Source organism: Melanerpes formicivorus, unplaced genomic scaffold, assembly GCF_026170545.1.
Source record: "Melanerpes formicivorus ecotype bairdi unplaced genomic scaffold, bMelFor1.0.p_v2 SCAF_21, whole genome shotgun sequence".
Classification (NCBI taxonomy): Eukaryota; Metazoa; Chordata; class Aves; order Piciformes; family Picidae; genus Melanerpes; species Melanerpes formicivorus.
This window is the reverse complement of record NW_027142373.1, coordinates 7,856,345-7,874,920: the sequence shown is the minus strand read 5'-3', so window position 1 is coordinate 7,874,920 and position 18,576 is coordinate 7,856,345. Positions and strand designations below refer to the sequence as shown.

At 45.0% G+C, this 18,576-nt stretch overlaps 2 protein-coding genes across 3 annotated transcripts in view; one reads left to right on the top strand and one right to left on the bottom strand.

Annotated features, from left to right (window-relative positions):
• Positions 1–634: 634 nt before the first annotated feature.
• On the bottom strand, positions 635–16,831 carry SLC16A3 (solute carrier family 16 member 3). 2 transcript variants are annotated; one of them, XM_068151375.1, is made up of 5 exons: positions 16,705–16,831; positions 8,841–9,084; positions 8,244–8,387; positions 7,092–7,859; positions 635–5,787 (listed from the first exon to the last, which is right to left on the bottom strand). In XM_068151375.1, exons 2-5 carry the CDS (start codon positions 9,061–9,063, stop codon positions 5,501–5,503), a joined length of 1,422 nt encoding a protein of 473 aa, XP_068007476.1. In that variant the 5' UTR covers positions 9,064–9,084; positions 16,705–16,831; the 3' UTR covers positions 635–5,500. The 2 variants fall into 2 exon arrangements, with proteins under 2 accessions (XP_068007476.1, XP_068007477.1); XM_068151376.1 differs by lacking the exon at positions 16,705–16,831 and adding an exon at positions 15,296–15,689.
• The window catches only part of CCDC57 (coiled-coil domain containing 57), a 41,790-nt gene continuing 34,355 nt past the window's right edge, over positions 11,142–18,576 (top strand). The window contains exons 1-4 of the mRNA XM_068151742.1: positions 11,142–11,254; positions 11,412–11,526; positions 15,479–15,873; positions 15,935–16,048. Of these exons, the coding sequence (XP_068007843.1) occupies positions 11,142–11,254; positions 11,412–11,526; positions 15,479–15,873; positions 15,935–16,048 (737 nt within the window). The remainder of the gene's footprint in view (positions 11,255–11,411; positions 11,527–15,478; positions 15,874–15,934; positions 16,049–18,576) is intronic.

Genomic DNA, 18,576 nt, shown 5'->3' with positions numbered 1-18,576 from the left:
GTGAGCCTTCTAGGTAGCTCCTAAATAGCAAAATGTGGCTCGTTACATTGAAGAGACTTAATTTTGATTCACTTGAGTGTAGCCATGAGATCCGTTGAGGAACCAGCGTTAGCTGGGCTACGATGGGATCCAAAAACCATAATTGTGTTCTTAAACTATGTTTTCTTAGGAGCTTTCAGGTTCTAAAGAGCATCACCTGATGGTAACAGCAGCTTGCTGGCAGGTAAGTACTCAAACTATTTAGGCCTTCACATGTCACATCAGTTCATAAAACTTTACCTGCAACCAAAACCTGGAGCACTTTTCGGACGACAACAGTAATTTCTGCATGGAGCACCACAAAGTGAATAGCTATTATTTTAAATTAGTTGGAGCTTTAAAATGGTCTTCAGGATCATGTACAGCAGGAGCTCATGTCCATTTTGGAACTGAACAAACTGTGAGTCACAGCAAAAGCAGTCCCCTTGCCTACATTAAATTCCAGCCCTGTCAGCTCGGCGTCACCTCTTACTTCTCTCTAAGCGCTCTGCTTCAGTGTAGCTTACTTGAGCATGTGCAAATGAGGCAAAGTTTCCAAATCTGGGTGTTAAAGTCACTTTTTCTAAGCTTATTTTCTCACACCCACAGTTTTTTGACAACCAAATATTTATTCACTAATTTTGCAACGGTTTACTAGAAAAGCATTAAAAAAAAAGAAGAAAGGACTTAAGTATAAATGTGCAGGTTACATTAAAGTGCATTAACAAGAATCAAAAAGTCATTTCACTTGCACAAAAATGAAGTGTACTCCCATAACCCTAAAGACAAGTGTGGCAGAGAGACATAGAGGCACAGACACAAGTCAGTACTTACCACTCCAAGAGTTGCCTTCTCCCAAAAGCCCTGTTCATGATTGCCTATCGAAGTGAAGGTGTTCTTTGGGACATAACAAAGGTGCATAGGTGGGTATATTTTGGATTTTCATTTTCAAGTTAGATTGTTTGGTTAGGAGAATGGTTTGGTTTCTTTTGAAAGAATGATTTTACGTTGTCCAACACATGTTTGTTGAAATGGGATTTAGTATTACCAAGCATTGTCTGTCCAGTCCTTCACACCATCTCAAGCCTCAGCTTTAGGGATCTAGCTGCTGTAGCAGCAAGTAATGCTGAAGACTTGCTGTGATGAGTTTAAGGGTTAGAGAAGAAGAAAACCTAGGGACTGTGATGATTAAACAGCTGCATCACTTGAGATTCTTAGTTCTGCTGAACTTTTCCTGGCTCCAAATAGGTACAAGATACTTTCTTAAAGGAATTTTCAAAAAGCAAACTTACCTTTGTATAGGAGGAGGAGGAAAACAGTTTTAACTCTGCATTGCTCATTGTCTAGTAAACAGACAAACTGTCTCTATTCTATCTACTGGGTATTTTGCATATCTGATACATATTTATGTATGTATCTATAAATATATATATATTATATATATATATGCACACACACATACACAGCTCTTCAGTGTGTGTGTGTTACAGGCATCTATACACATACCCTCTCCTTGCGTTACAAAATTAAGGGCTTAAGATCTATGATCAAACATAAACTATTTCAGCCATAAATCCTATAGTACACAATTTATAGAATGTACAAAGATGTAAAAATTATGCTAGCCTGTACACTAAAAGACCCCTCATTAGTTTCAGAACAATCATCTGTCTTTCACCCGTTCTGTAGTATTGTACTTGGAATTTTTGCACTTTGCTTCCCTCACGGACATCTTAAATAGATTTATGAACTCTGTGTCTAAAGGAATTCAATTTGTTTCAATAGTGTATGATGCAACAGCAAATTACAGTGTTGTCTTTGGGATGCTTGGCAATTCAGTTGTGTAATGATTTCCTTTCCCTTTTATTCCATTTTTTTCAATGAAAAAATTGCAAAACTTTTGACCAGGCGAAGGCTGAACAAAGATTCATCGAGATAGATGTTGCCTGGAACTGTTCTGCTTGTGACCCTAGGCAGTTAGTGTCTCTTTAGCAATGCTTTATGACTTCAACTATGCATGGCCTCAAAATGTATGAAGAACACATCTCACAAACTGCTCTTAAGGGGATCTCAGTGGTGTTGAGATTAAAGAAATACTATACTAAAATACCTGCAGAGGTTTAAAAGCAAGTCCCTCTGAATTTACAGTAAGCAGTGTTAAATTAAGGAGCCAGGCTAGTCTTGTCAAGAGAAAGGGTTCAGATAACCTCTTTCCCTTCTATGTGTACTGGTTCCTAGCAGGTGCTCTAGGGCAGTGCTGGGAACCTAAGGACTTGCTGCTTGCTTGTTTGTTTTAAACCTCTTGGGATAGGAAGGAGGGAGATCTGTAACAAAGGAGCTCAATGTGAGGGCCTTTGTGGCCATGTCCGTGGTAGCTGTTGGGTACATGCCCCAGCACTGCTGGCTTGCAGTTTTTCAGGCTAGGGATCTGGCTTGCATGGAGGTTTCACTCCCCTCACTATAATGTCTCTTTCCAAGGAAAAAAAGGCAGCTGAATGGAAATAGGGCTGGTGGGCTAGCACACACCTAGGTGTCACCCCTGAATGGGACAGAGTGGAAGCAGGGAGTTTCAATGGCTTCAGAACTCAGTCTGAAGAGTTCTAGTTTTGATCTTGCTAAGAGACTTGCACTGGGAGTTGTTCATTCTTGTGTTGATGCTTCTTGTAATGAAAAACAGCAAAATACTTTATAACTTGCATGAAATTGATCAGCAAATCAAATACCCTAATTTCTCACAGTCGAGTCCTGTGATTTGCCTTCTCATGCAGTAAGCATCTCCTGCTCTCACAAACACTGCAATCTATTGGAAGATCTCTGCTGAAAATAGCATGAGAGCACTGGCAGTCCTCCTCAGAGCAGTTCATCATTGAGTCAATGAAAAGCACTTGCATAGCCCAACAGGGCACATTCTGTGAACACTAGATTTACTTTAGAAATTATTTATGGTGTCTTGTGGAAATGAGTTTCCTTTGTCTTAAAAATTCCCTCTTCTGCCCCCATCACATAAAATTGTACCATAAACGTTTCTTGTTTTCACCTTAACTCTAAGGGTATTATGTATGGGAAATGAAACATAGTCTGGAAAGTCAGTGTGGTAAATCCAAGTTTTGGAGATGCTACAGTTTAGACAATTTACAGAATGTATGGAAACTTAAGATATGCCAAAACCTGAGGTCAAGGGAATAACCATTTAGTTCTGTGACAATAGTATTGCATTATCTAGCAAAGAAATCTGGTGATCAAAACCCACAGTAAGAAAACAAAATGTCTATTTGAGAATCTGAATTCACCTGTGGGAAGGTTTCTAGTTTTGCTTTTTGAAGCACAACAGGGAAGTCCTCTCTGAAAGCTCCATCAGGCATGCATATAGCATCTGAAGCATCCTCCAGGGATATAAATTGATCTGTGGATTCCATTTTCCTCTCACCCTTTCAAATGACCTTCTGAAGCTATCAGTGTTTTGTTCCAAGTACTGATTTAGTCTTTAGCAAACTGAAGCTAAGTTTGGTGACTTGAGTTCTTCCAACTAGGACATGCCAGCACAATTCCTGCTATTGCATTAATAAAAGGTTTTAAAGTAATGCACTAGATGCAATATAAAAATAACGAGTTTATTCAGTGTAGCATCCATTTCTCTTTAAAATCACTCAAAAAGCCCATAGTGATCCTAGCTTTTTTATTTCCATGCAAGGTTGTCCTAACAATGCAAAACCATTTTGAAGAAAGTACCAGGATGGAAGATGGTATCTGAGATAGTTCCATTAGGGAATGATTCGTGGTTTTGGCACTTTGTTGGCTTTGCTGCATTGTTTCTGTTAAAATGGGTGAGTGTTAAATAATGAAGGATGTTATTTTTCAGAGGGGCACGAGGTTTGAAGGGATCAGGGTCTTTTTAGTTTTCAGTGATTAAGTGGAACAATTTTGGCACCTTAAAGCCAATATTTCATTGCTACCAACAGGAAAACTGAATCTGTAACAATTAGTCTGTTTTGAAGATTGTTACTGCAGTCACCACAAAGCCTGGAGAGCTTTTTTATAACCAGAGCTGAAAGGTGGGTTGCAGTAACTTTATAGTGGGTGGTTGCATGATTTTGAACAGATCACATTTCTTGAATGTGTTTGGGTGGGAAAAAAAGAATATAGAGCATGTCTTCTTTTTACCTTCTTTTTCTATTCAGTGTCCTCACAATGAATCTTTTCCCTCCCTGCATTTCTTCAAATGTGCTGTCACTGCTTGTCTGATGTGTTTCTGTTTCTTCTCGTTCCCCCATACCAATGTCAGAGAAGATTCCAAGACTGGCCAAGAGACTCCCTGTTCTGTTTGTGCAATGAGTAGCAGAGCCAAGCCCATTCTTGATTGTCCTTAAGCATTACTGTGGTAAATATGACCAATAGTTCCATGGTTTTTCCTCAGACAACAAGAATGGCTCCTTGCACATCCACAAATTGAGCAAAAGGACAGGGAAGTGGGATAATTTTTTTTAAAAATCAAATAAATAAAATCAACATGTTGAGACCTTCCTATGTTTGCCAGCATTGCGTTTTAAAGCTGGCCAAAGTGTTACAAAATAGTCCAGTCCCTCCCTGGGCCTACCCACTCTGTAAGTCATCTGGAAACTTGAAACTGTTTAGTTTATATACAGAGTGGACACTCAGAAGATTCTACTAAACCTAAAATCCATCTTCTCTGTGGTACTTGCAGTAGTTTTTCACTGGTGCAGGGAACTGCAATGAAATCCGTGCATGTAAGCAGGTGAACTTTGCTTACAGTCTGTCAGGATTGATTCCGCTTGTTTTCTTTTCCTTTAGCACTGCTTCAGAATCTCCTTTGTGTGACCTGCTGAGGACAGTATCTGTAATGTGCCATCCCACATACAGTATCTCTAGATGATAATTACAAAGATTACAGGTTTAGACAAAACTCAGAAATACATTTACATAGAGTTAACAGATATTATCAAAATGAAATTAGGGCTGAGCCAGTTAAATCTAAAAATCTAAAAAAAAGTAAGAAGTTCAAAAGCCTAATGGAGACCTTGAAGTTCCTGAGATTTTTCTCCGTCTCAAACTCTTTCCCCTTCACAAAGAACACAGAAAGGGAAATTATATTTAGCCACACAACACAGTGATTTCACCAATATTGCCTGAAAGCATACATAGAATTCCACTTTGCTTAAAATATATTCTCCCTATATCTCTTCAAGTGAGCAGTTTCTGGTGATGCATAGCAACACTTTACTTGTGTTTATAAAAGCTTTTTAGTTTACATAGAAAGTATAACCACAATGCTCCACCTTGTACTGATAAAGCTAATTTTTCCGATAAAAGGTAGTCGAGCTAATCAGCTGCCAGAGAGACCTGATGAGCTGACTGGCTTCCAGTTAATAAATCAGATGGCCCAGCCCTAAACTAGTTCTATTTCTAAAATAAATAGTGTTGAAAATCTTTCTTTTCTAAACACTTGGTTGGGTTCCTCCCATGCTCACACACAGGTTTCTGGGTTAGTTACAACTTCGCCGTTTTTTTCAGGCTCGTCTTTCAGAAACTGCTCCACTTCAATGGAGTCCACCTTGGCATCTTCGGGAGTTTTGTCTTCAGATTTGTTTAATTCCTCTCGTTCTGCTGCTTCTTCTTTTGTCTGTGGTTCTTCGGGTTTTTTCTTAATGCAGAAGAAATTTCCCAAGGCCAATACGAGTGCAGAGGTGGTAACTTCTACTCCAGCAATAATGAAAACAAACATGTACCTCCCTGTAGCATCCAGGAGTTTGCCTGGAAAAGACAACATTTCAGGTAATTAACAAAAATTGCTATCTTGCAATGAGTTTTGTTTCCTGCTTTTTCTAAACACTTTAAGTGACTCCTGTCTAGAAGAACCATGGCCGTCTGGGTGAGATTTTTTAAATAGCATTTTAACAAGTTTATGAGAAATATTTTCTTAATTGTTTTAACTCAGCTTAATATTCCTTGGCATTATGTCACATTCCAAACCACTGAATCCCTTGTGGATACAGTCATGCAATGCAACTGGGATAAAACCAGCCCAGCAAGAAATGCGACGGGTGCCATGTATCCCAGATGAATGTGTGCATCTGTGGCCAGGTTCTGTGTTAGCAACTTCCTCTCACTCCCAGCCTTGTTTCCTTTCTTGCACAGGCAGTGCACTGTCTGCTTAAATTCAGATCTCAGCTAATAGTCTGGAGTAATTAACTGATCCTGATGCTTTAGTCAAGTTAATTTTCACAGGATTTGGTGGAGGTGAATGAACTGGAGGGACAATGTAAAGGAAGTGTCTCTCCAAACCTGAAGGTCAGAGGAAGTAGTGCATAGTACCAGTTTTTCCATGAGAGCTCTGTCACAGATTCTTGATGCTTTTTAGTGTCTGATATAAACAGTAAATATTTAATGGCAGTGAACTGGTAGGGTTTGGGTGAGTTGTTATTTTTCAGGTCAGATGCTGTATAATTTATGTTATTTGATCGGTAATTCATTTGTAATTCTGAATTCAAACTAATGATTTTGAATATTTTATAATGTTCCTGTATTCTTGGGCTGCAAGACACTTGAATAGAAGCAGTCTATCTTCCTTAGTGCAGTTTTATAGTCTTCCCTCTAAGATTTTTTTCCCTGCCCTCCTTCTTTTGACATTTTCTTTCCCCTTCCAAATCCACCATGGATATAGAGAATCTATCCTAATACTTTCCAGAGAAAACTGACAGGTTTCATTTTCTGAATCCTAACTCCAAAGATGTCTGAAATTCACAGAAGTTATTCCCTCTGTGTATAAAGTTCATGTCATACAGGATTAGCCATCTACTAATATGAAGTCTAGTGTAGGCTTTCAGTGGAGAAAGAGCACCATGTCCAGATGGCAATTCAACCAGTCTTGATATAGATCCAAGAAGCAAAAGATTCATCTCACCATATCTTGGCCTTTATATTGTAACCAGAGTCACTGAGGCAAGACTAGCACAATCTCCACTTCTCAAGTGTCTTTTTCTCTGCTCCCTTAAACAATTTGTGCAAATGGATGCAATGCAAATGATTTTGAATTATGAACTAAATGGAACACTTACCTGCTGATGGTGGACCAATTAGAACAGCCATAGCTTCTGCCAGGAGCACCAGACCGATAGCACTGGAAAACTTCTGAGTTCCAACAATAGCCATGAGAACTTCAAACTGAAGAGCACCTACCATTCCGTAAGAGATGCCAAAGAAAATGCAAAAGACCACCAGGCCAGCATAATCAACAGACATAGAACCCATGAGATCTGTAAAGCCATTGAAAATCATAGCAAAACTGAAGAGGTAGACACAGCGTGGTCTAACCCATTTGAGACCAGCTACCATTCCACAAATAGGCCGAGCAAATATGTCAATGAATCCCAGAATAGTCAGAAGAAAAGCTGCTTTGGTGTCTTGATACTTTAAATCCTTGGCATAACTCACTACAAAAACTGGGGGAACAAAGAGGCCAAGCACCATGATAGATGCTGCTAGCGTGTAGATTACAAAACCACCGTCTTTAAACACGCTGAAATCCAGGAGTTTTTTCTTCGCTTTCTTCTCAGTTGGTTCTTTGGTAGCTTCAGACTTTTTGGGTGGCTCCAAAGGTCTCATTAATGCTCCACATACACAGCAGTTGAGCAACATCCCACCCAGTATAAGGAATCCTCCTCTCCAGCCATACTCATGTTGCAGTATCTGTCCCAGCGGTGAGAGAGCACAAAGAAACACAGGGCTTCCAGCAGCGGACAGCCCATTGGCTAAGGGCCGGCGTTTGTCAAAGTAACGATTCAACATGATGAGTGAAGGCTGAAAGTTCAGTGCCAGACCCAAACCTGGAACAGAGGGCATGTAAAAATTAATAGTGGCCTACAGTATCACTACTAACAAGTTTGCAACTACAGTTTTTCTGATTCATAACTTAAAAGCATTTTGTTTCAAGTGGACTTAAGAATTCTGAGATAATATTTTTTAAAGCGTTCCATCTCCATAATATTCTGGCCTTCTTTGGTTACTCTTCACTGATTGCAGCCCTGGCTATTGAACATACCAGAAAAATTAACATTTATCAAAAACAAGTGACAGTTTAATTCCACCTTTAGTGGCCATCTCTACAAAAGCCCATTTGGATGATCCTGCCGATTGAGGTACTTGCCACTTACACAAAACTTCAAGCCTAGCCATTAGCTAACCAATTTTCAACCATGCATACTACTTACCTGTAATCACACCTGCAGTGAGATAGATCTGAACGATGCTTGTGCAGAAGGAGGCTATCACCATCCCCATCGAGGCGAAAAGGCCACCCACAAGCATGACAGGGCGGCAGCCAAAGCGATTGACACATACACTGCAGAGTGGACCTAGGCAAGAAGAGCAAGTTACAGTTGCTAAGATAAAACTATTTTTCCAAATGATTATATGTCAGTTTGCATTTCTTCTTTGGTGGACTTGGCAGTGTTATACTTAGGATTGGAGTCAATCTTAAAGGTCTTTTCCAACCTAAATGATTCTGTGATTCTTTGTCCATACTGAGGTCAATCTGAAAGAGTGTTCTATCCTCTACAGTCAAATACGTAGTCTCTCTCATCTTCAGAGTGCCATGCAGTTTTTTTTCCTTTTCATTATCTTTAGTTGCTCTTGAGTTCTAGAGATTTAATGTCATATGCAAGCTGGATGTGCTGAAATATTTTCTGGAGTAGTTTTTTTTAATGCCTTGCTTGGATACAAGTAATGATTCATTCTGTAAGTGACTGTATGACCTACAGACATCATTGTGTGATGCAATACTGCTTCAGAAACAGAGAACTACCTACCTGTTCCATAAAGCATGGCCAACAGAATGGAGGAAATCCATGCAGTGTCACTGTAGCCAATGCCAAATTCCCGGATAAGTTCTTTAAAGAAGACACTAACTGCCTTGGGAAAGGCATAGGAGAAGCCTGTGATGATGAAACAGCCAAAAAGGACCGCCCAGCCCCAGCCTCCATCAGGGGCTTTAACACCAGTTGGGCCATCATCAGCTACTACAGCTCCCATCACGAAGATCAAGAATGTTCCCTAGGAAACAAAAGAGCAATTAGTTGACAAACAGTGGGACTATTATCTAATCAAAGTCATGTAACCACAATAGGCAGAAATTACACCACAGTTTAAGTTGCCAGTAGCATATGGACTACAACTTTGCAATTTTAACTATTCCTTGTTCAGATTTAGTCCTTACAAAAGTTGCAAAAATACATGAGATGCATACAGAGGGGTTTTAAATTAACATCCCCTCACAGCTCTCACAAAGAAGGAACTGGATCTCAATCTATTCACTCCCTCATAGGAAAACTGAAGCCATTACAGCAGTTCAGGGTGTATATAGAATAGAATAGAATAGAATAGAATAGAATAGAATAGAATAGAATAGAATAGAATAGAATAGAATAGAATAGAATAGAATAGAATAGAATAGAATACACCAGACCAGACCAGACCAGACCAGGTTGGAAGAGACCTTCAAGATCATCGTGTCCAACCTATCATCCAACACCACCTAATCAACTAACCCATGTAACCAAGCACCCTGTCAAGTCTCCTCCTGAACACCTCCAGTGACGGTGACTCCACCACCTCCCCGGGCAGTCCATTCCAATGGGCAATCACTCTCTCTGTGTAAAACTTCCTCCTGACCTCCAGCCTGAACTTCCCCTGGCGCAGCCTCAGACTGTGTCCTCTTGTTCTGGTGCTGGCTGCCTGGGAGAAGAGACCAACCTCTGCCTGTTTACAACCCCCCTTCAGGTAGTTGTAGAGAGCAATAAGGTCACCCCTGAGTCTCCTCCTCTCCAGGCTAAGCAGCCCCAGCTCCCTCAGTCTCTCCTCATAGGGCTTGTGTTCCAAGCCCCTCACTAACTTCGTTGCCCTTCTCTGGACTCGTTCCAGCAAGTCAACATCCTTCCTAAACTGAGGGGCCCAGAACTGGACACAGTACTCGAGGTGTGGCCTAACCAGTGCAGTGTACAGGGGCAGAATGACCTCCCTGCTCCTGCTGGCCACACTGTTCTTAATGCAGGCATATGACTTCACAAGTAAATTACAACCACCATGTTAACATCTGTGGGATGTTTGTTACATGATCTTGTTATATTAAAGCTCCTGAACTACCCAGTTAGGAGACCTGAATGCAAAATCCTGGTGCATCACAAGTATTCTGTGCAACAGTGGACAAACCACCCAGGCTTTTTGTTCCCTACTGAGGACTGCAATGCAGCCCTGATGTACTGATATCTTGAAAAGATGGACAGATCCCTTTGAGCTTCTGATGAGCTGTCAGTTTTCACGCATCAAGTAAGTACCTAAACTAAACTGCAGTGAAACTGTGCCTGGGCAGTTTCTGTGGCTGACAGGAATTAGTAACTGCAGCAGTGCTCAGTATCACTGTCAGCCTGAAGCAAATCCTTTTCCTTCTCAGGTTTATTACATTATCAGGATTTTTGGTAGCATTTAACTAATTAATTTACACACACATATTTTCTATATGCAGCCATAAGGGCCTTTGCATCTGTGTATTGGAGAAGCCCAGAAGATGTTAAAATGAGCTTCAAACAAGTCCTGCCTTATGAGGCAAGGTATAAAGCATTCTGCAAAAAGGAATTGCTGGGTTTGTGAGAGTACTAACCAGGCAGAGCAGAGTAGATGCACAAAGTGTAACCCTTCATGACTCTGGTAGCTCTCCAGTATTAATAGGGAAGAGGCTGGTTCAAGCATTTCAATTCAGGTATATGAAGGAGTACGATGTAAACCTGAAGTCAGGAGTCCAGGGGGCAGGAGCAATCCTCACTCCCATGACTTCCTAACCATGTTACATCGGGAGTGGTTAAAAAGTTGGGGGACGAGTTGTGTAGTTTTTATTCAGCATTAGGTAGTCAGTGGCAACACAGTAACACCAGTTAAGTGTGTTTAGCTGCAGCGTCTCCTTTATCGAGCCTACAGCAAAGATGTTCCGATGGCAGCCTCTGAGACCTGCAGGGCTGGACCCTGGCAAGCTAGTTACACCCAAGCCAGCTTAGCGGCAGGCGGGTTTTGGGACGAACCACCGTTAACGGCGGCTCGGCTGCAGGCTCCTTCCAGCCATGGCGGACAGGGACTGTATTCGGCAGCCAGCTCAGGGTAAGGCCTGCAAAACCGGCGGGCAGAGGCCGCACGGAGCAGCTCCCGCCCCGGCCCAGGGCATGACGCCGCCACCGTGACGTGAGCTAGCGCCAGCCAGCCTCCTGGGACGCGCACCGGAGCCGCCGCACTGAGACGTGCAGGACGTGACCGGACGGCGGGGCGGGGCGGGGCGAGGGCGGGACCTCTGCTACCGTAATTGCGGCAGAGGCAGCGCCTGCCCCTTCCTCTAGATGCACGCCCGCCCCGCGGCTTCCCCGCCCTGCGCGCAGCAGCCCGCGGAGCCCGGTTCACTCAGAGGAGGCGGGACCCCTCCCTTGTCCGGCAGAGCCGGGCAACAGGCAAGAAGTGAGCTCTGTCCCACGTGGCTGCGGGATCGAGCTTTGTCCTTAGAGGGATGGACCCTAAAAGGGTTGCACGTTCTGCTGTGGTGATGGAGCTGGACTTGGAGATGTGGGGCACCGGGGGGCACTCCCAGCACATGATGAAAACAAGCCTGTGGGGAAACAGTCACATCCCTTTCCTTTACGTCATGTTATTTGCCACGTTTGGCTAAAAATTACCCTAAAGCAACGCACCAGCCTTTCAAACGCCATCCTTTTAAGGTTGGTCTGTGTATGCACATGCATACTTCACTCTCGTTTGTCTGGTTTGGGCCAGCTGTAATTCATGTTAAGATTAAAATTACAAGGCCATTACCAGAACTAAATGAGCCCTGTCTCTGTAACCACAGCAGAAGATGCACTTCAACCTGCTCCCTCCATCCTGCTGCCCTGTGCCAGGCTGCATCCCCCTCCTTAAGAGCTCATGAGGAAGTAGCAGGAAGGTTCCCGTGTGGAACGTGCAGGGCTAGTGTAAGAAGAGGTTGTTGATTGTGGTTGATTTGTAGAAGCAAAATTTTGACTTGTAATTTTACTTCAGTACTGCCAAAGCCTTGCTAAGACAGGCAGCTACTGCACAACTGCAACAGTTTGCTTTGCATTCTGCTTTTGCCAGCTCAGCCTTGTTGGGATGCAAAGAATGACATTTATCTGGCTGCAGATGGGTTCCAGTATCTCCACACAGACAGTATTGTCAGTATTTATTCCAGATTCTTCCTATCATTAATGTGTCCGTGCTTTGGTAAAGTGTAAAATAAAAGGAGCAAATGTAGTCAAATCTGAGGAGTTTCATGCTCCTGAGATTATCTTCCTGTTGCCATGGAAACTAATACAGGATCAGTTAGGAGGAGATATTAGGTGATGGTAGGTATATTGTGGGTGATGTGTTTGGTGTAGTGGTACAGTGTACATAAAAGCAGACCATTTTTATCATCAGGCGAACCTAGAAATGGCAAGATGATAAGATAGGTCTTTAGCCAGTACCTTCACTGGCCACATAGCAGTACTTCTTGATCAGCAGTATGGATAAGAAGGGTATTTGTGAGGGTGTAGCCTGACCTATATAGCTTGAGAACTCACTGTGAATTAATTTAACTTTGGCAGAAATCTGCCCAACCTTGAATCCTCGGATAGAAATAAATAACGGTTATCAAAAACAAAACATGAACTTCCATGTAAGGAACGCAGCTCAGGCTGGAATTCAGTCTGAAACTCCACTAGGTTGAGAACTGTACGGTTATAAAATGAGGAAGACAGTCTAAGCTGAGCAATGTAAAGATCCTCTTTTAGTTTGTCATCTGTGAATGTGAAGGATTCTGTCTTCATGAAGTGTTGGGAGTGTGGATACATTGAAAACACACTCTGAATACTATGTTAAGAGGGCTCATAAACCTTCTATATTTGCCCAATTATATTAAAAAAACAAGCAGACTGTGACTATGACTCTGAAATTTTGCAGGAAATTACTCCTGCAAAAATAATTCTATTTTCATACTCTTCAAAATCCTAGTGACAGCCCCCGATATATAAGCTACCCTTTGCATTGACATCACTGGCATCTGCCTATTCAGCATGACTTTAACCTTTCCCTGAAGCTCTAAAGCACTAATGTATCCATGTATTCCATTGTTTTTATTTCAGCTTCTTCTGAGATACTCTGTACAAGCCATTCTGATGGGCAAATGGCATGACAGTTGTGCATGTCCTGTGGCTCACCTGCTTAAACATCAGCCAGCCTACACCCATTTCCAATGGCTGCTGCACACTCCCCTACAAAATCATTACTGTATTTACTGATGGCTGCCCTGACCTCCTGTCCTCCCTGCAAAGCCCCGCAGCGACTTTCACTCTCCCATTTTGGCCTCTGTTTGATCAGAGGCAGTTTTCTGGTTCTGCTGCATCTGCCTTTCTCAGTCAGGGGTTTCCCAGCTCTCACCATTTTCTCATCTCTCTCTCAAAAGTCGTACAGTAACCCACACAGTAATCCTGTGCTGTCTGTCGCTGTAGATGGCATTCCACACTAATTTGCTATTAATCAATCTCCAGCCTCCACTTAACCTCAAACTATTTTGGTGTTCCCTGCTATAGCAAAGTAAGTAACATACACATCACAAGGTACCAACAGGCTTGCAATGACACAAGGAACTCTCACACTCCAATTTTATGTGTAGCAAGGCATGCTAAACAGTGTAGGTTCTAATATCTGGGCATAGTGCTCCTCTGGGGAGGTTGTGCTTATTTATTTATATAATGAAACTCTCTTTATGTTATCTTGGAAGATCAGATTATAGTATTGGATTGGTTTCTTGTTTGTTTGGGGGGTTTGCCCATAATAAGGATGTTATCAACAAGGACCCCTAGCTTATGCCAGGCCATACACAAAAGAATAAGACAGATCTGCATGCTGACTTCATGTTTTAAAAGGAAGCATTAATGTAGCCTTCTTAACACAAAAGAAATAGCTCTTTTAATCTTGAGATAAATACTTGCATAAATTAGGGCCACAGAAATTCTCCAAGGCCTGGAGCACCTCTTCTATGAGGACAGGCTGAGAGAGTTGGGGTTGTTCTGCCTGGAAAATGCAGTAAGGACCTGGAGAATGCTCTAGGGAGACCTTATTGTGGCCTTTCAGTACTTAAAGGAGGGGGCTTATAAGAAGGGTGGGGAGGGATTCTATAAGGGAATGTAGTGATAGGACAAGGAGTGACAGTTTTAAACTAAAAGAGGAGAGACTTAGACTAGATATAAGGAAGATATGTTTAAAACAAGAGTGGAGACACACTGGCCCAGGTTGCTCAGAGAGGTGTAGATGGCCCATCCCTGGAAACAAATTCAAGGTCAGGTTGGACAGGGCTCTGAGCAATCTGATCTACTTGAAGATGTCTCTGCTCACTGCAGGGAGCTTGGACTAGATTAGCTTTAAAGGTCCCTTCCAACCCAAACCATTCTGTGAATCTACGGAGTGTTTTCTGTAACTACTAATACAACAGTAACCAACAGTTCACTCTCCTCGTGTACCACCTTTGAAACATACACTGGTTCTGTAAGAACAGCTCTGTCAACCATTACGGTCTATATCCAATGCCCAGCTTCTGGACTTGTTTCTCTACAGCATACTGGTTTTACACCACATCCATTACCGTAAGTGCATTAATGTCAGCATCACAGCTGCTCCTTAAGACAGCACATGCCCTTTCTGACAAACATGCTTTCAGTTGCACTTGAGTTATCTGGCTGCTTTCTCTATGCTTTCAAAAATAGAAGTTGCAGGATTCCAACTTCAGCTGAAAACTTAAAAGTTCATTCTTCATGTCATGAAAATTAATCTCAGCCCTGCAGCTATGGTGGCTCTGCAAGGTGTCAGAGCTTTAGGAAAACAGAGATTCTTGCCATTTTTTTATAGAGGTGTCCTTATTTTGCCTAGTATAAACCCCCAAAATGACAGAGCCAAATAAATACTCATTAAGGGTCCATTCCTGTCACCAGCCAGACATACAGGCTTAGTTTTGCAGAATACCATGGAACTGCTCTGATGGTACTAAATGCTGGCCTGCATATGCACTGTATCTCGCACATGTAGCTGAGTGTAGTGGGAGAAGATCATCTGGCCAAGAGGTGTCCTTTTACACAATCACTGTGGACAGTGCAGCTGCCTGACATGGTGTCACACATGGAGATATGCGAGTTCCCAGTTCGGCCACAATTTTAAATGTCATCTTATTATTTTTATCATTTACCTTGCACTATCCTGGACACAACAGGTGTAACTGTACTCAGATTCTGCTTCACATTTCCACAGTGCTGACGGCCACGCCTTACCAAACCACCACTCCCTCTGAAGCAAGCATTGCAAAACCCTACATGACTTCACACTCTGACATCCTCAGCCAAACGGTTTTCCAATTGCTTTACCCCAAAAGCACACACACCCGCTGCCACCTAAGGCTGTGTTTCCCCAACCGGTGCTAACGGTCTGCGCCGGCGAGGAAGTTGTATCGCGGCGATTCTACCGCCCCTTGTTGCGTTTCCCCTCCACTCCGCAGCCCCTGGAGCAAACCGAAAACCTCCTGGTAGGGGTTAAGGACAGGAGCAACAAAAGGCTCTTTCCCCCCAGAAGCTGGGGGGCTGCGGCGACCCGCGACACGTGGGAGGAGAGGGATCGGCCGAACAATGGTGGCGGTCGCGGGGTGCCGCCAACGGCCACCGCCACGGCCGCCCGCGCGGCGCTCCGGGGTGGGCACGTAGCCGAAACGGCTCCCGCCGAGCGCTCCGGTCGCCGCCGCCACGGATGCTCACGGAGCCTGAAGAGGTGGCCGTGCGTTACGCGTCTCAGCGCCTCGCCGTTCTCTGAGCGTTCGCTGCACCAAGTAACGGAGTACCAACCCGGGGCTGCAGCGATGCCCTTATGAGAGGACGGTCCCTCGGACCGTGCGTCGCCGCTGTGACAAAGGGAACTCCGGAACTGACCCCCACCCGGGGCTAGATGCAAGGTGAGCAGTAACGAAGGGACGGTGGAGCCAGGGCTGGACGCCGAGAATCTCGTTGCCCGGTACCGGTCTGAAGGCAGCGATGGCGGGAACAAAGCCCAAGCTGGCGTATGCCTCCCGAGCCGCCGGTGTGGCACTGTACGTGCGCCAGGGCCGGCGGCACCGCTCTCCTAGGCGTGACCCGGCCGCCAAAGTGTGAAGTGGGGGGCAGCAGCCACAGCGGGGCTGAGCCGCCAGCACCGCTCAGAGCCCGGACAGCGCTGCCAGCCCGACGATGGTGGGAACGCCGGGGGGACCCGTACGGCAACGAGGGCTGCCCGAGCAAGAAAAGTAAACGCCTAGCCCCACGCGTTGGGGGAAGCGCAGCCGGTGGGGGGTACCCGTCCGTCCCACGGTGAGGTGGCGCCCAGAAAGATGGGAACAGTCCGCGCCCTGCCCGCCGCCCCACCGGCGCCCCGCACAGCCTCTGGCCGAGGGATGAAGCCGCGACGCCCGCTCAGCGCTCGCCCAAAGCCTCGGCAGCACCGGGCAGCCCCAGGCAGAGATACCCTCTCAGCCTGTCCGGCGCTCCAGGGTCGGTTCACCCGGGTCCGGAGCCCCCACCCCGTGCGCCAGCCAAGCGCTCCGTAGCATCACGCACGACGGCGCCGCCTCAGTACCTGAGTCACGTCCCGCGCCTCGGCGTGAGGATGCCCGTGCTCACGCCAGACCGCTGCCCGCTTTCCCCCCTGCGCTCGGTCAGACCCGCCCCAGCCCGTCTGCGCCCCACCGGCTGGTGAGCGCTCCGGCGCGGCAGGTCTGTGACTGCTCGCCCCTCCCACACCGGAGTGGGGGCGACCGGGTCCTAGCGCCGCCACGTGACCCCTTCCCGCCGCTACAGGGCTGCCCGCGCAGGGGCTCCGGGGGCGTATGTGGGGCGATTCCGCCGGCGTGGGAGAAGTGACGGCCGGGGCTTGCCCCACATGTAGCCCCGCGGGAGCCTGGCCCCGGCAGGGAAGCGCGGAAGGCACCGAAGCCTTGGCTCCAGCAGGACAGCACGGGAGGCACCGGGACGAACCGTGCGTTGGTCTCAGCGGTGTGGGGGATCCTACCAGCGGGGAGCGCTGCCCGGCTGAGGAGTGAGCAGGGCCGAAGTCAGGGACTTGATGGGCCAGATGGTGTCTGTAGCTGGGAGTGGTGCTGTGCTGCCACTTCTGCCTTCCAGGAAGCGGGCACAGGTCCTTTGTGCGCCCTCACACTTTACCAAGGGAGCACCACCTCCGAGTATACCTTCACAGAATCACGGAATGGTGGGGGTTGGAAGTGACCATGAGGACATCATCTAGTCCAACACAGGTTCCCCTGGAGCAGATTGCGCAAGAACATATCCAGGTGGGGTTTGAAAGTCTCTGGAGAGAAGGAGACTCCACAACTGGTTTAGAGAAGGACAAGAGACTCAGTAAGTTTCATGTATTACGTTTTTATTACCGTGCTGGACACAGGGGGATCCTTTCCAAAGCCTGTGTACCAACAGAGGTTTCAGTACATGCTTAGATGCAAAAAATTATCCATCTAAAATGACAGAGGTATGTTGATACTTCACAGAAAGTCCCGGTTCTTCCTATCTATACCAAGGTTATCTATCTGAGAATGACAGAAGTATTTCACAGAAAATCCCAGTTCCTGTTTGATCTTCCATTCTTCAAGGTCCCTCTGCCCCTTCCTGCATTCCAGCCAATTATAGTAAGGGGAGTTCTTCACCAATTTTGTCATTCCATTAAATTGGGTATCTCTTTATCAACTCTGTTGTCTTGTTAAAATCGCTAACTATTTTCAAAGAATTTTCCACTCATCAACTCCAAGGGTTTTCTACTTATCCCAACCGCTCTGGGTTATCAATATCTTCACAGGAGTGTTTGTCTGAACATGAGGAAAAACATCTTTCCTGTGAAGGTGTTGGAGCTCTGGAGCAAGCTGCCCTGGGAGGTAGTGGGGTCTTCTTCTCTGGAGAGAATTCAACCCCGCCTGTGATCCTGAGCAACCTGCTGTGGGTAACCCTGCTTTAGCAGTGGAGGTGGACTGGATGATTTCCAAAGGTCACTAACAACCCCCACCATGCTGGGATTCTATGAGATACCTCCTTTTACATCCAGATGGAGTGAGCTTTCTCCACTGGTGCTCCACTATCATTCATACAAAGCAGGCAGAATTATAAAACTGTGTGTTAATATTGCTATTATTTAGCATCCATGCAAATTGTGATAGGTTTCTGAAGTGCGGCACAGAAAGCAGGCTGCTCTGGGATTAGGAAATTCAGGAGTTGGTGCTCAAGTACTTCGTGTGCTTACAGCACACAGTCCAGTGTGTTGGGAAGGGATCATAACCTTGAACACAGTACTGAGTTGAATACCAGGTTAAATTTTGGACCCCTCACTACAAGAAGGACATGGAGGTGCTGAACTGGCAATGAACCTGGTTGCTGAAGGGTCTAGAGAGCAAATCTTTTGAGGGGTGACAGAGGAAGCTCAGGGTGTTTAGTCTGGAGAAAAGGA

Coding starts and splice junctions, on each gene's coding strand:
- SLC16A3 (XM_068151375.1), bottom strand. CDS start 9,063: ATGGGAGCTGTAGTAGCTGATGATGGCCCAACTGGTGTTAAAGCCCCT. Junction 7,860..8,243: donor CACTGCAGGTGTGATTACAG/GTAAGTAGTATG, acceptor CCTCTGTTCCAG/GTTTGGGTCTGGCACTGAAC. Junction 5,788..7,091: donor AATTGGTCCACCATCAGCAG/GTAAGTGTTCCA, acceptor TGTCTTTTCCAG/GCAAACTCCTGGATGCTACA.